Genomic DNA, 13,584 nt, shown 5'->3' with positions numbered 1-13,584 from the left:
GTAGTTTTTTCTTCATGATTTATAAATGATACCAGGTCCACTAAATGGTTTATAGATGGTAAACAGGTATACATGGTTTACTAATGGTTAGAAAAAACTAATTCATAATGGATTATTAGCCGACTGTCCACCTTTTTCCCACCATTTTGCATCACACGGTGTCATACTGGTGTGTCAGATACAACCTCCGTGGGGCAAATGACAAAGTCATACAAACAATGACAGAACCTCACCAGCTGCTTATCTGTACAGTCTATTTCATAATGATCCCCCACATACCAAAGGTTCTTTAAAGTTAAATCACTACGCTCGACAATTGTGGTTGGTATACCACCCTCATATCTAGAGGAATTAGAGGGAGGGCTAGTAGGGGTATGGAGGCTGATTGAAAGAAGCAAAACCTTTGAAAGACAAAGACTGGAAAGCAGCAATAGCATCAAAAGCACCAGCACTATACTGGCATTGTTTCTGGTTGGAGTTGTACAATGGTTGTGTGATGTGTGGGGTCTTGGGTCTACCATCAGACTATACTGTAGTAAGATGGTGGTGTGGATATTTTTGTGTGGAAATGCCATGTTTAGAGGAATAATTACTGTGCGAAGAATGACTGTGAGTGTGTTTATGCCTGTGTGTATGTGTGTGTTCCCACATGTTTATGTCTGTATAATTAGTGTGGAATATTTAGCAGTCCAAGTGAACTTGGTGTTATGAGTGAACATTCCTCTGGTGGACAGCTCCCCCTCAATTATCTGTGTGTGTGTGTGTGGGTGTTTGTGCGCACATGCATATGTGTGAGAGATGATTTAGCTTGGAAGCAGAGAAAGTAGTACCCTAAGGCAGGTGTGTGTGTGTGTGTGTGTGTATGTGTGTGTGTGTGTGTGTGTGTGTGTGTGTGTGTGTGTGTGTGTGTGTGTGTGTTTGTGTGTATACTGTATGATATATATATATATATATATATATATATATATATATATATATATATATATATATATATATACTGTATATCCACAGGTTGCAATGAGACCAGCCTGTGTATGAGGGACTCCAATCTCTCTCCTCAGGTTGTGAGTGTGACCCATCGTGTGTGTGTTAATTAGGGTGAGGAGAGGCTCTGTCTAGACTCCATGATGACAGGACAAACACCCCCTGTTTAGCCTGTGTGCCCTCCCTCTGCTTCCTCCTGCCTCCTCACCCACGGCCAATACACCCAGCTATCACCTGCTCCCAACACACACAGACACACAAACACACACATTGTTATTTCCTATTCAATTTTTGTACCGCTCGAAGTGGACGTTTGAGGTTGAATATTTGTCAATAGCCAGACACTAATCGTGGCATGTCTTTACAATTATGTATTTTACTTGCTAATACAGTAAGAGTAGCATGCCTAAATTAGATGTGATGATGTGTAAATAAAGCTAACATTAAGACAGTCAACTGTTGGTCCAATATAGTATATTTTTTGTGTCATCCTCCATTTTACTGAATTACTAGCAAAGAATGCATTATTGACAAATGGTTCTTGGTAGAAGGGTTCTGTATTGAATTTTATACATTATTTTTCATTATTACTTTTCTAAAAGTTCATTCTACAAGGCTGCAAACAGACGAGTTCAATCTCTACGACCAAAAACAGTGAGCAGGTAGCCTTTTATATAACAGCCAGACTTCTTTTACTTTTCCCCACTGTGCTGTCTGTCTGTCTGTCTCATCTCTTCCCCCCCAGTCCTGTAGGCAGTTGTTGGGAGTCTCCTTCCTCTCTTTCGCCTGGACCTCAGCCAGTGGAGGAGGAGGGGAAGGAGGAAGGGGGAGGGGATGTGGCTTTGATGCTGCTATGCTCTTCAAGCTCCCAACAGATAAGATAGGCTGCAGAGAGATAAGGACACCCTGCCTTCCTATCAGAGGGATCTGGGCCCACAGACAGACACAACATGGAGGGGGGCGGTGGTGGTGTGGGGGCACTCTCTTCTGTTCCCTCTCCACCCCCCCCCCCCCCCTCACCCTAAATAAGTAGTACTTTATTATTATTTTATTTTGCCTTTATTTAACTAGGCTCATGACTCAGTGACATAATGTTGCTCAGTTATATAGTGCATATGAATAATGGAGTTAGCTTTTTTGTTGTTGTTTTTTTACATTTGTCTGGTGCATTACACATTTATTGGAATATAATAGTGTTATTTTGAGCACCATGTGTGGTATTGAACCCTGTCTCTTGAAGCAAGTGTGTAACGGAGTCATTAAGCAAACGTGGATCACAATTTGATACAATTTGCATAAAGGCATAAATGTAAAAATAATGATTATTTATAGTAATATTGTAACGTGTCTGAGATGTTGCTGTTTTTCATTTCATCGTCAGGGGTCGTGCATAACCAATATAATATTGTTTCCAAACGGACTATAGTAGTTTTCCCTAAAGAAAGACCTTGAGGACCTTTAAGAAACAAGTGTCTCAAACCTTTTAACTACTTAAAAATAAGACCGTTATGACCTGTCCAGGTTATTCGAATAGTATATATCACTATTTTTCGGGCAAAGAAAGTTTTACATTTGGTGCGAAGGTTATTGCTGACAAGTGGTCATAAATATGAATTCAAATATTTTTAATTTCTCATGCGTATGAAAAGATGTACAGGTTTTGATGGGCACTTTCTACATGTAAATCAAATGTCGTCAGCCCCACCTATCCTCTGCGCGCACTAACTGGGCGGGTACAGTGGCTAAACGCGCTTTACTACCTGCTAATGCCCGTTACTCAGAACTCAGACTCATACACTGCAGATACACATTCAACCGGTGGAATTGAGGAAACTTCAAGTTAAGGGGTTATTTCTTCTACGCAACATTGGGAAATATTGTATTTAAGAATTAAATACATACAGTAGAGTACAATGGTTTCTTTCAGAGTTATATTTTTACCAGAAAACATGTCGTGTAACTTTTAATTTTGACTGGGTCTGACTTGGACTTACCGAAGCGTTCATAAGTTGTTTTACATGCTGCCTTTGACGCAGAAAGCCGAGCTGTGGTCTTGGAGACTTTTCAGAAATTATGAAGACCAATTTTACGAACATTTTTTGTTGGATGATATTGCATAATGCGTGAATGATTCTCGATTTATTTCAAATGAGCTACTTTAGCTTTCAGTGAGAACAAGGAGCTAATTTGAAGAAAAACAATTGAAACTTATTGAAACCGTACGTCAGAGATACACTGACTAGAAAGTGGACATACAATGACAAGCTGTTGGTTTGCCTTTGTGGGTTTGTGGTGGAGCGCTTATTGCATGTTCCTTATTGCAGGTAGCAATTATTTATTCGATGGGAACAACGAGGTACACCCAAGTTTCATTCACCGGCGGTTGCGGACTCACGAAAAGAGAGAGATGCAGAAGGAGATCCTCTCCATCCTTGGACTTCCACACAGACCAAGACCGCATCTGTCACATGGAAAGTACAACTCCGCTCCGCTCTTCATGCTGGATCTTTACAATACGATATCCAGCGAGGAGAAAAACGAAGTGGAGGGCATGTTGGAACAGTACCAGTCCATGTACACCACCCAAGGTCCCCCTTTGGCAACATATCAGGAGAATGCCTTCCTAAATGACGCCGACATGGTGATGAGCTTTGTCAATTTGGGTAAGTTATTAATTATTCTATCATTACAAATGTAATGTATTCAACTATAGTCATTTAACTAATTTGGAGTTATAAAATAGTCAAATAAAGTAATGGTTTATACGTCCTTAATATCAATCGCAATCCAAATGCAAATTGGAGACGTATACTACACTCGTGCGTAAAAAGCAGTATCGTGAAGTTAATTCTACAGAGGCTGAAAAAAATAGAGACCAGAAGGGTTCCTTTGCAGCCTACTTGTGAATTGTTGTTCACAAGGTGTTCGATCCATTGGCAACAATATTCCAATGAGCCTGTATTGGGCCGTGGTTGCCTGCAACATTGCGCGTGCTCCCACCAACCACAGGGACAGATCTACTCTAAACTCTTCTCAGTCCTCATCAGTGGTAAAAACGACAGCGCGATAAAAAATAACATGTTATATTTACTGTGTTGAAATATCAGAAGTTCTCTTAATTGTAACATTTACATTTGAGTTATTTAGCAGACGCTCTTATCCAGAGCGACCTGCAGGAGTAATTAGGGTTAAGTGCCTTACTCAATCAAGGGCACGCCGACAGATGCTTCATCTCGGGGGATTCGAACCAGCGACCTTTCGGTTACTGGCCCAACGCTTTTAATCTCTAGGCTTCCTAACTTTGTTTGTCTTTGGACTTGTCTATATGGAGGATCATTTACGCACAGAGATACATTGGTTAATTTAGTCCAAATGCTGATTCCTCAATGTTGTGCAATCGGTTCAATGATTTAAATCTGATGGAGGAAAATTAAAAACTTATCCACACCAAACTAAATACAAAAAACAACAACCAGCACGCTTGTATTTATGTAAACCTATTCCTGGCATTGACCATATAAATTGCGGTTTAATATGTGAACTGTGTTGCATTGTTTGTGTTGCTTCGTTGGATTTCTTTAATTAGACCCTGGACGATAAAGAGATACTTTCATCATAAACAATTCAACATAAAAGCCCACGGTCTCTCCTTCCATTAGCCGCGCGAGTGTTTACAGTGCTCGTCTAAACAGACTGCGTGAAGATAAACAGAGGCGCTGCCAGACTACGGTCAACGCTGCTAAGCTTGATGGATGCCATTCTTTGCATATTGTCATTATTGAGTCTGAGAATACTACGGAAGTGTCCGAACCAAGAGGGATTTTTTTTTAAAGTCTGTTAAAAAAAAACTAAAACCTAACCACACAATTCCACAAGTGATTATCATGAGATGCAATTCAAAGTAGAGCGTGTAACAAACTAAGCAGCGAAAGCTTCCTTTTTTAATCGTCCTCTGGAGTGTTCAATGGTGAAGTTGCATCATGTAGTGATGAAAAACAGATATTGCAGGGTGTTTTTTCTCTCTCAAGTAACTCGGTGACTCTATTGACCGCTGTTGGAGTGTGGTGAGTGGTTTCGAGTCCCTGTTAGTTTGGGTTTTTGCTGCTGTTGCACATCTGGGTATGCACTTAAATTAATAATCTCCCATACATCAGTTCACAATTCCCTCAAATTCATTGTACCCAGGGATTAAGTTGCCATCCCAATAGAACAAGAGTACTGCTACTTAGTTACTGCCTTGGAGAAGATGGCTTCCTCTTCCAATGTGATTCTAATTAATGCTAGACAGGCCAAGGTGCTCCATCTGCTTTGCGAATAAAGCATTGCATGACTACTGTGTGTCATCGGATTAGTTTTTAATGCGCTTTCCTCTATATTTTATGGTTTCCTGACGGATGGCCGAGAAACAGACCACTGGATGCTGCTTATTGTCTGGGTGGTCTCGTTTCTTTCAAGTCTGCCTTCAGTCTGTGTATCGTATAGGGACAACCGTCGGATCTGATCGGTGTTGGAGAATATGGTGATTGACCTTTTACGTTTGCATATTAGGTCTCAATTGATCCACTGCACACCCAGCTCCACTAATAGAGACCTCATTTTGGGCATTCCCATGGGGGATCATGGATTTAGGAGTCCCTTAACACTACGGTGCTACAGCATCTGTCTGATGTGTGGCCAGTGTGAAGCAGACGTTCTGTTCCTCGTCAGTGACTCATGTTTAGGTCTTGTTTAGTCATCCGCTCGTTGAGAATACCGCTCATGCCAACGACCCATATTGACTCATCACAAGTAAGAGGAAAGAACTTAAATTAGTTTAACAGAAACATCCCTTCCTTTCCGTCCCACTCATTCCCTAAAATAGTGTGTTGATCATCGTCATCACTCTGTTTGCCTGGTGGGTACCCTACCCTGGTGCTGGCATGGTGCAGTTACACAGTGTTACACTATGTACAGTATGAGTCATAGTCTATCGTGTTGTACCACAAGTCCAGACTTGTCTTAATGCACCGCTGTGTGGTAGCCACAGTCAGCCGGTCAGTGGCAGCTCTAGTCAGCCTGAAGATGATAGCTTTAGTCCTGTGAGAAAGGACTTTCCCTTGGAGTGAGCTGTCATTCTGTCTTCTAGGAAAGTGACTGAGTCGCATGTTCTGTGAAACACTGTTTTCTAAACCAGGCCCAAACTCGGTCCTGGGGCACTCCCTGGGTGCACGTTTTGGTTTTTGCCCTGGCACTACACAGCTGATTCATATAACCAACTTATCACCAAGCTTTGGTGATTTTCTGACCAGAAGAAGAGAAAACATGAAGAGAAGAAGAGAGAACATGGTCTAAAAACAGTCAATTCGCTTTTTCATGTAGGATATGGCCGCTGTGTCAAAATAGTCTTCAGCCAATGTACACAAATGTCCAATAAGAGTTGGTTTAGTTTGTGTGCTGCTTGAACAGGAACTTCAAATGTTGTTCTCATGTCAATTCCACTTATTTCTGATGGATTCACTTTGCCTCACAGACAGGTGAAGGTCTTCCCGAGCGTTGCTTGGCATGAGATAACTACCAAAACTCCCATCTCCTGTTTCTCCTCATAACTCTCTATATTTGTCTATGAGTTCCTCTAAAGGGGGACTTCCAGTAAGTAAGAGCAAAATCCAGGAAAATCCATCCCTGTTGGTAGGAGTTGTCTTGTTTGGAACTTAATTTTCCACCTGCCGGGACCAGGCAGCTGTTGGTTTTTTTAGCCGCCCTCCTTCCGTGGTTTTCATGATTCACGGATGAGCCGGTCCTCACCCTCCCTAACCCGACCTACGTTCATCCCCCTCTCCACACCCCATTGCACTGCAATGAAGGATCTGTCAGTGCCCCTCTTAGCTAAGTCAATAGCCACCCGCGTCGGGTGTTAACACACCAGCAGCCTCCCACACTTGAAAGGTGACCTGGGAGACAGAGGGTTTTCTTGGGGGGGTTTCAGGAGATTACCCGGGTCTAGACAATACCAGGCTTACTCTCGCAATCCCAGCCTTTTAAAATGTGTGTTTCCTGTCTTACGATGCCTGGGTGCATTTCTGAGCAGCTCAATCTCAGGTAAACTGTGTTCTTTTTGCACCAGAACGTGTCCCAAAGCTCCGGCATGATGAAATAATTCATTGGGAATGATCAAGGAGTTAATTGTTTGATACGAGGGCGGCTTTGGCCAATACCCGTGAAAGCCTCTAAACAACTTCCTGTAGACCCCTTAAACAAAATCAACCGTGTCATTCCTGCTTTGTGTTCAGTGTTTTAGGAGTAAATGAAGTGACGCATTGGAGATATGCTGTCGTGGAATAAAATACTAAGTATCTAGGCCATGAAGTTGAAGGAAAATAAGAGATACAAATAAATAAACGTCAAAAAGGATGGAGTTATGATTTAACACCTAGCTCTGTAATACAATTCCATACTGTCTAGAAAAGCTACAACAACCAGACTCTGGAGATGTTTCCTCTATCAAACTGTTTGTTTCTATGAAGCGGCTGTATGTTTTGCCAAAGAGCCTCATGTCCAATACAGTCCAAACAGCGGAAAAGGAAGCTCTTTAAATGCGGTAACTCAATATGCGGAATCGTTTGTGTATCTTGGGCACTTCATTGGAACTTTATTGGTCCCATGTTAAGAGTGGAAGCATCATATGTTTGATACGTAAAACCTATGAAAGCCAAAATAAAACTTATGAAAGCCAAAATAATGTTTATGGTTTGTTTATGGTTACATTTATCCCCTCGTTTTAAAACTTTAAGTTCAGCCCCTTAAAAGTCTACTTTCTGTCCTGCAGTAGGCCTATGTGCAGGAAATGCCTTAGAGAACACTTTGAATCTTATACATACATACATACATACATACATACATACATACATACATACATACATACATACATACATACATACATACATACATACATACAGTGGGGCAAAAAAGTATTGATCCGTGTAAAGGAAAGAATGGGGCCATGTATCGTGAGATTTTGAGTGAAAACCTCCTTCCATCAGCAAGGGCATTGAAGACGAAACGTGGCTGGGTCTTTAAGCATGACAATGATCCCAAACACACCGCCCGGGCAACGAAGGAGTGGCTTCGTAAGAAGCATTTCAAGGTCCTGGAGTGGCCTAGCCAGTCTCCAGATCTCAACCCCATAGAAAATCTTTGGAGGGAGCTGAAAGTCCGTGTTGCCTAGCAACAGCCCCAAAACATCACTGCTCTAGAGGAGATCTGCATGGAGGAATGGGAAAAAATACCAGCAACAGTGTGTGAAAACTTTGTGAAGACTTACAGAAAACGTTTGACCTCTGTTATTGCCAACAAAGGGTATATAACAAAGTATTGAGATAAACTTTTGTTATTGACCAAATACTTATTTTCCACCATAATTTGCAAATGAATTCATAAAAAATCCTACAATGTGATTTTCTGGAATTTTTTTCTCATTTTGTCTGTCATAGTTGAAGTGTACCTATGATGACAATTACAGGCCTCTCTCATCTTTTTAAGTGGGAGAACATGCACAAGATAACACTTTTTAAGAAGGCATTCCATTTACACTCGAATAAGTTTCTGTCACACCCTATTCTTAAAAAACCTGATGGTATCGCTCCCTCTCACGCCATCACTCTCTAACTTGACAAGATCGCTGCCACGATTGGACTTTATACGTGTTAAAAATGCCATGTTCCATACTTTCTTTTTTCAAAGTCCCGCTCTGAAACTTCTACAGACATTCCTATTCCCGGTGGGACAGTGTGGGATGGGAGCGGAAGGAGATAAGAGCGTGATACACGGCACACTCCGGCAGTTAACCATCTGTCAAGGAGCGCAGATGACTGCAACGGAACATCTGATTACGGGCCGCTCTTCTCCTATTTATCACGTCGTGTGCTGGCATGCAGGAATGTTTGCTCTGCTATATCTCGAGGACAGACCCAAATCTCCCTTACGGCTCATTCTTGCAACTGTTGCAGTGGTGTCAGAAGCCAAGTAGAGAGTGGAGTACAGTCGGCCTGCTTCTGCTATGACCTCTGACCTTCTGACTCCCTGCTGGTTCTTTTAGAGAGGGCTTTAGTGAGGAGATAATTAACCGTGTGTGTGTGTGTGTGTGTGTGTGTGTGTGTGTGTGTGTGTGTGAGAGAGACCAGAGGATTCCCTAGGCCAGAAATAAAGATAGGAGTACTACAGTCTACCCTGGTGATAGAAACGTTGCTTCCAGTTTGCTGAATGAACTATTTTCTAGATTAATTATCCAATATGATACACGTTTGTTGTAACAAGTGATACATTCCCTTTTCACCTGCTCTCTAAGCGGGGGGGGGGGGGGGGGGGGGCAAAGGCCATTGATGGGAGGGTGAAAACAGCATCGCCCCTCTTTCTGAACACCCCCTCTCCTGCTCCTTAGGCCTTTACTACCTCCCCTGCTGAGGAGTTATTGATGCCTGGGTGGCGTTAGCGCTTCCTGAATCAACACAGCACTGATATCAACACAGCGTAGCAACTGTGAAATATATACACACACATGAATGCCCTCCCGCTATCCTGGCCAGTAGCGTCCAGATACGTACAAACACATCCGTAGACACAGGTACGTATGCCTACACACAGACATAGACACACACACACACGCCCGAGGTATATTCTCATCAATCTCCTTTGTTGCTTGCTTTTCAAGCTTGACATGCTGCAGACAGCAGAAGAGATGCAACTGATATCATTGATATCAAATTGATTCAGGGAGGTATCGAAATTGCATTTGTGTTATTCTGTAAATCAAACACACAGACGTTAGGATGATAGGTTATGGTGGATATTGGTTACTCTGTGAGATGTAATTCCAGGCAGCTATCTGAATGATCAGGACTTCATAAAATGTGCTTAACAATAAACACGGTCAACAGAGACGGCCACTAAAGAAGAGATGTACGTGTGTAAACGTCATGTCTAACTCATGACAGGCTGCCTGTCACATTCCAACATGGAGCTTTGTTCTGTCCAATACAGAAAAGAGCATGATTTATCTCCAGCCAACAAAAGGTAAAGGAGGGCATACCCAGATGTGGCACAAAGACAGAGACATGGATACAAAGAGCTGAGAGGGACAGGCCACTGGGGCCATGGGTGATTTAAGTGTTTCTGTGGCCTGGAAGGGTCAAGAGGAAGGAGAGGGGTCAGGACACTCAATGGAAGACGTCTGCGGGTGGAGATAGGACAGGGTTGACCATTGCTACCCATCCGTGTTCAGTGTTCCCGGTCCGAGCTCTAAAGAGGACGTGCCTGAAACAACAACACAGGGAGAATCAGGGCCTCCGCGTGCTCCGAACACTCCAACCGCTCCAACCTCCACAAGCAGCCCCTCTATTTCAAACGTGCCGCCGCTGACAAATTTATGAGGGCCAGACGAGCCGAGGGGCTGTCTTTCCAAACATGATACAGGCACGAAAACAAAGCGAGATGGGAGCTCCCTGAGCTGAGGGGAGGGATGGAGATCATAGCCACACTCCCACTGGCACATTCCACTAGTCAGGTCACTGTCTAGGCAGCTTTCAGACTGTTTACCTGCCCTCGGACCCAAAACACCCTGTATTGTTCAATGTTCACACTCCTGTCCTGTAGCCTGGGGAGGTATGTATCCTAAATCCTGGCTGCTAATGAATAGAATAGAAAATGTGTGAGCTGAGTTTCTCAGCGGGGCTCGCCTGCTGTCCCGTCTCTGTCTGACTTGTCATGTCTGGAGGGTTGGAACTTGGAACTTTTGATTTATGGGAGCACTTAAGTGTTTTTGGGGGGACCCTCCATTTTGGAGTGCGTTTTTAAATTATATGGCCAGTATTAAAGCAGGGTAAGGAATTCCCCCCGTTGGTTGGTCTCCATGGTTATGTCTGTGTCATGTTTCGCTCTGTCGATTAGTAGAGAGGGAGTGTTGATCCTTTTTCATGGCCACAGCACCTTCATTTGGTATTACATGGCTGGTGAATTACTTGAGAACCCCAAAGAATATTTTCTTGTAATGTTGACTACCATGCTGACATTTTTACTGACAGACCTGTGCAGGTACTTATCGTAGTACTTATCCTAGATTCTGTTCAGGCCTTTAGTACGATCTCCGGCCCTGACCACGTCGCTGTGTTTAATTTGTGTATCTTACATTAAAAAAACAAACACTGGGGAACAATGGAGCTGCTCTGATTTATCAGCGGATCATGTGCTCTTGTTTTGAGCCACTGTATGGCATTGTGGTCTACTCAGAGTTTCCAATGGGAATAGCATTGAGCCTCAACCCTCATACCAGTCAGGGAGAGAGGGAAAGGAGGTGTAGACTAGAGAGAGAGGGAGGGGAATAGAGAGAGAGATACCCTGGCCTTCTAACTTGCGACTGTGGAATGCAAGCCACCAATATTTTGACTTCTCCTTTGGAAACAGCTGCGTTTCCTTTTTCAAAGATATTTTTTCCTTATTTATCGGATCCCTCAGGAGAAATCCATCTCGTCCGTCTGACACAAGCTTCCTCCTCTAAATCGGAGTGCAGAGGCCCGCCGAGCGCTCAGACACACACCTGCTACAGCAGACACCAGATCACTATAGCAGGTCTCCCCACCCGGTCCCGCTGCCCCCTCACACACACACAGATGTGTGCGCATACACATACAGTACACACGCATGCATGTATGTGCATACACACGCATGTGTGCAGACGTATACGCGCACACACACTCCCTAGGGACCAGCTCTCAAATGGCATTCCACAAAGCCTGAAAGGCCAATAAAAAAGAAACCTTGACAATAATAATCACAGACTTGGCAGAGTATGAAAAAAGAACAGTCATGAAAATTACAAGTGTACATATTTGGGGGAGAAGTACATAAAAAAACAACGGAGTACATCTCTGTTTATATTTAGTTTGTACTAATGGAAGCCAAACTGAGAAGTAGCAAGGGAGCCATTTTTTATAGAGGGTCAGTAGTTTGGCCCATAGGAAAGAAGTAGCCTTCTTCGTCAGTAGCCTATAAATTTCAGAGGAAATTGACCGAAACATCAAGGACAGAGGAATCTGACATTAGTGGAAGAAATGAGATCAGAGGCTTTTTTAAAGATCTCCAAATCGGATGGCCATTGATTCTCCGATTAAGTTGGACATTGATGGTATCCTTTTAGCTGACGATTATTATGAGTCTCAAATGTATTTGGTGTAGCTTCAGAAAGCAGATATGCATTGGGCTAAGTGAAAGGCAGTTTGGGACACCCCTCTGGCCCACACAGATGGTTTGTCCCTGTATCCTATGGCTACCAAGGGACAGTGAACTGTAAGGACAGGATAAGAGCCATGTAAACACTTATATGTGTATACTATGCATGTCTGTAATATGTATTGCAATATGTTGGATAATAGTGATGCTGACCTCAGTATTGTCGCTCTCGCATTTGTGTAGAACCACCAGCCAAGAACCTTATATCGCTCTTACTTTGTTTACCAATGTTTGCTTGGGTTTATTTTCTTGTTTGTGTGTGATTGAAAGCATCCAGCGGTTTTTCCGGCCCCTGTCCTGGGATGTCAGGGAGGAGACACATGCAGGATGGCATGAGAAGATCCCGTTCTGTGAGACTGCCAATGCAGAGCAGTAGACTACACTGTAGTCTGTCCTAACACTGTTATATCAGCTATACCTTAGCTGTACTTTTGATGCTTTCGTTCATGTCTCTATAAGTCAAAAAGTGGAAAAGAATGTGAGTGTTTATTTTCCAGACCATTGCCACGATTTTTATGGAATTTCCTTCTCAATTATAAAAAAGATGTTACCCTATTTGTTGACAGGTCATTGGCTCACATTGGGTAGCGAATTAGAATGGCTGCTTTTACAAGGCATGTTGAAAAAAAATCACTGCTGACCATTAATGTCAATGAGCCTGCTCTGTGGACACCTGAGGCCTGTAGCGTACACACGAACACACACACACGAACACACACACACAGAATAATTTCCTCTCAGCAGTGTACAGTAGTTATGTCCTGAGAGCTGTGGAAGAAATGGGAATGAAATCTCCCAATGACACACAGGTATGAGGGGGATGACTGCTACCATTCAGCAGTCTGCTGATTGGGGCTCCTGATAGTCTCTTTTGGTTACATTCAAGGCCGTGGGCAGGCAGCACCCGGACATCTTTTAGCAGAGCCCCCGCAAAGCTGCAATTATCACAAATTACCCGTGCCTTCTGACTACCCCGGGACTTTAAAACCTGAGATGTGCGTCCAGATGTCATTTTTTTCTGGGCATTCGTGTGGAATGCAGCGCTGACGGACTTGCCGGTGGAAAAATAGGCCCGGACAGTAGACGTTAGACGCTGCTTGTCAGGGGTTTGGATCGCACTCAGTATTCCTTTTTAAAGGATTATGATTATAGTCAGAATAGGATTCTAATGGGGACTGATGTCCCAATGTAGAATTCCTTCCTGAGTGTTGTCATTACGTAACCTGGTGGGCTGATGGGCCAATAGCTGGCCAGTCTTGGCTTGAAGGCTCTTATTCTAGTGCAGATGGTGTAGGACGTTCTTTGCAAAGGATGGTCTCCTTGCCTCATATCCTCGCCATG

General features: G+C 43.2%; 1 protein-coding gene across 1 annotated transcript in view; it reads left to right on the top strand.

The window, feature by feature from the left end:
* The first annotated feature begins 2,742 nt into the window (after positions 1-2,742).
* Positions 2,743-13,584, top strand: part of bmp6 (bone morphogenetic protein 6) — a 34,053-nt gene continuing 23,211 nt past the window's right edge. Inside the window, exon 1 of the mRNA XM_021562656.2 lies at positions 2,743-3,647. Within this exon, the coding sequence (XP_021418331.2) occupies positions 3,242-3,647 (406 nt within the window). The 5' untranslated portion in view covers positions 2,743-3,241. The remainder of the gene's footprint in view (positions 3,648-13,584) is intronic.

Source organism: Oncorhynchus mykiss, chromosome 15 (genome assembly GCF_013265735.2).
Source record: "Oncorhynchus mykiss isolate Arlee chromosome 15, USDA_OmykA_1.1, whole genome shotgun sequence".
In the NCBI taxonomy this organism is placed as follows: domain Eukaryota; kingdom Metazoa; phylum Chordata; class Actinopteri; order Salmoniformes; family Salmonidae; genus Oncorhynchus; species Oncorhynchus mykiss.
Note: the sequence above shows the minus strand (reverse complement) of the source record. Positions and strands in the feature narration are given on the sequence as shown.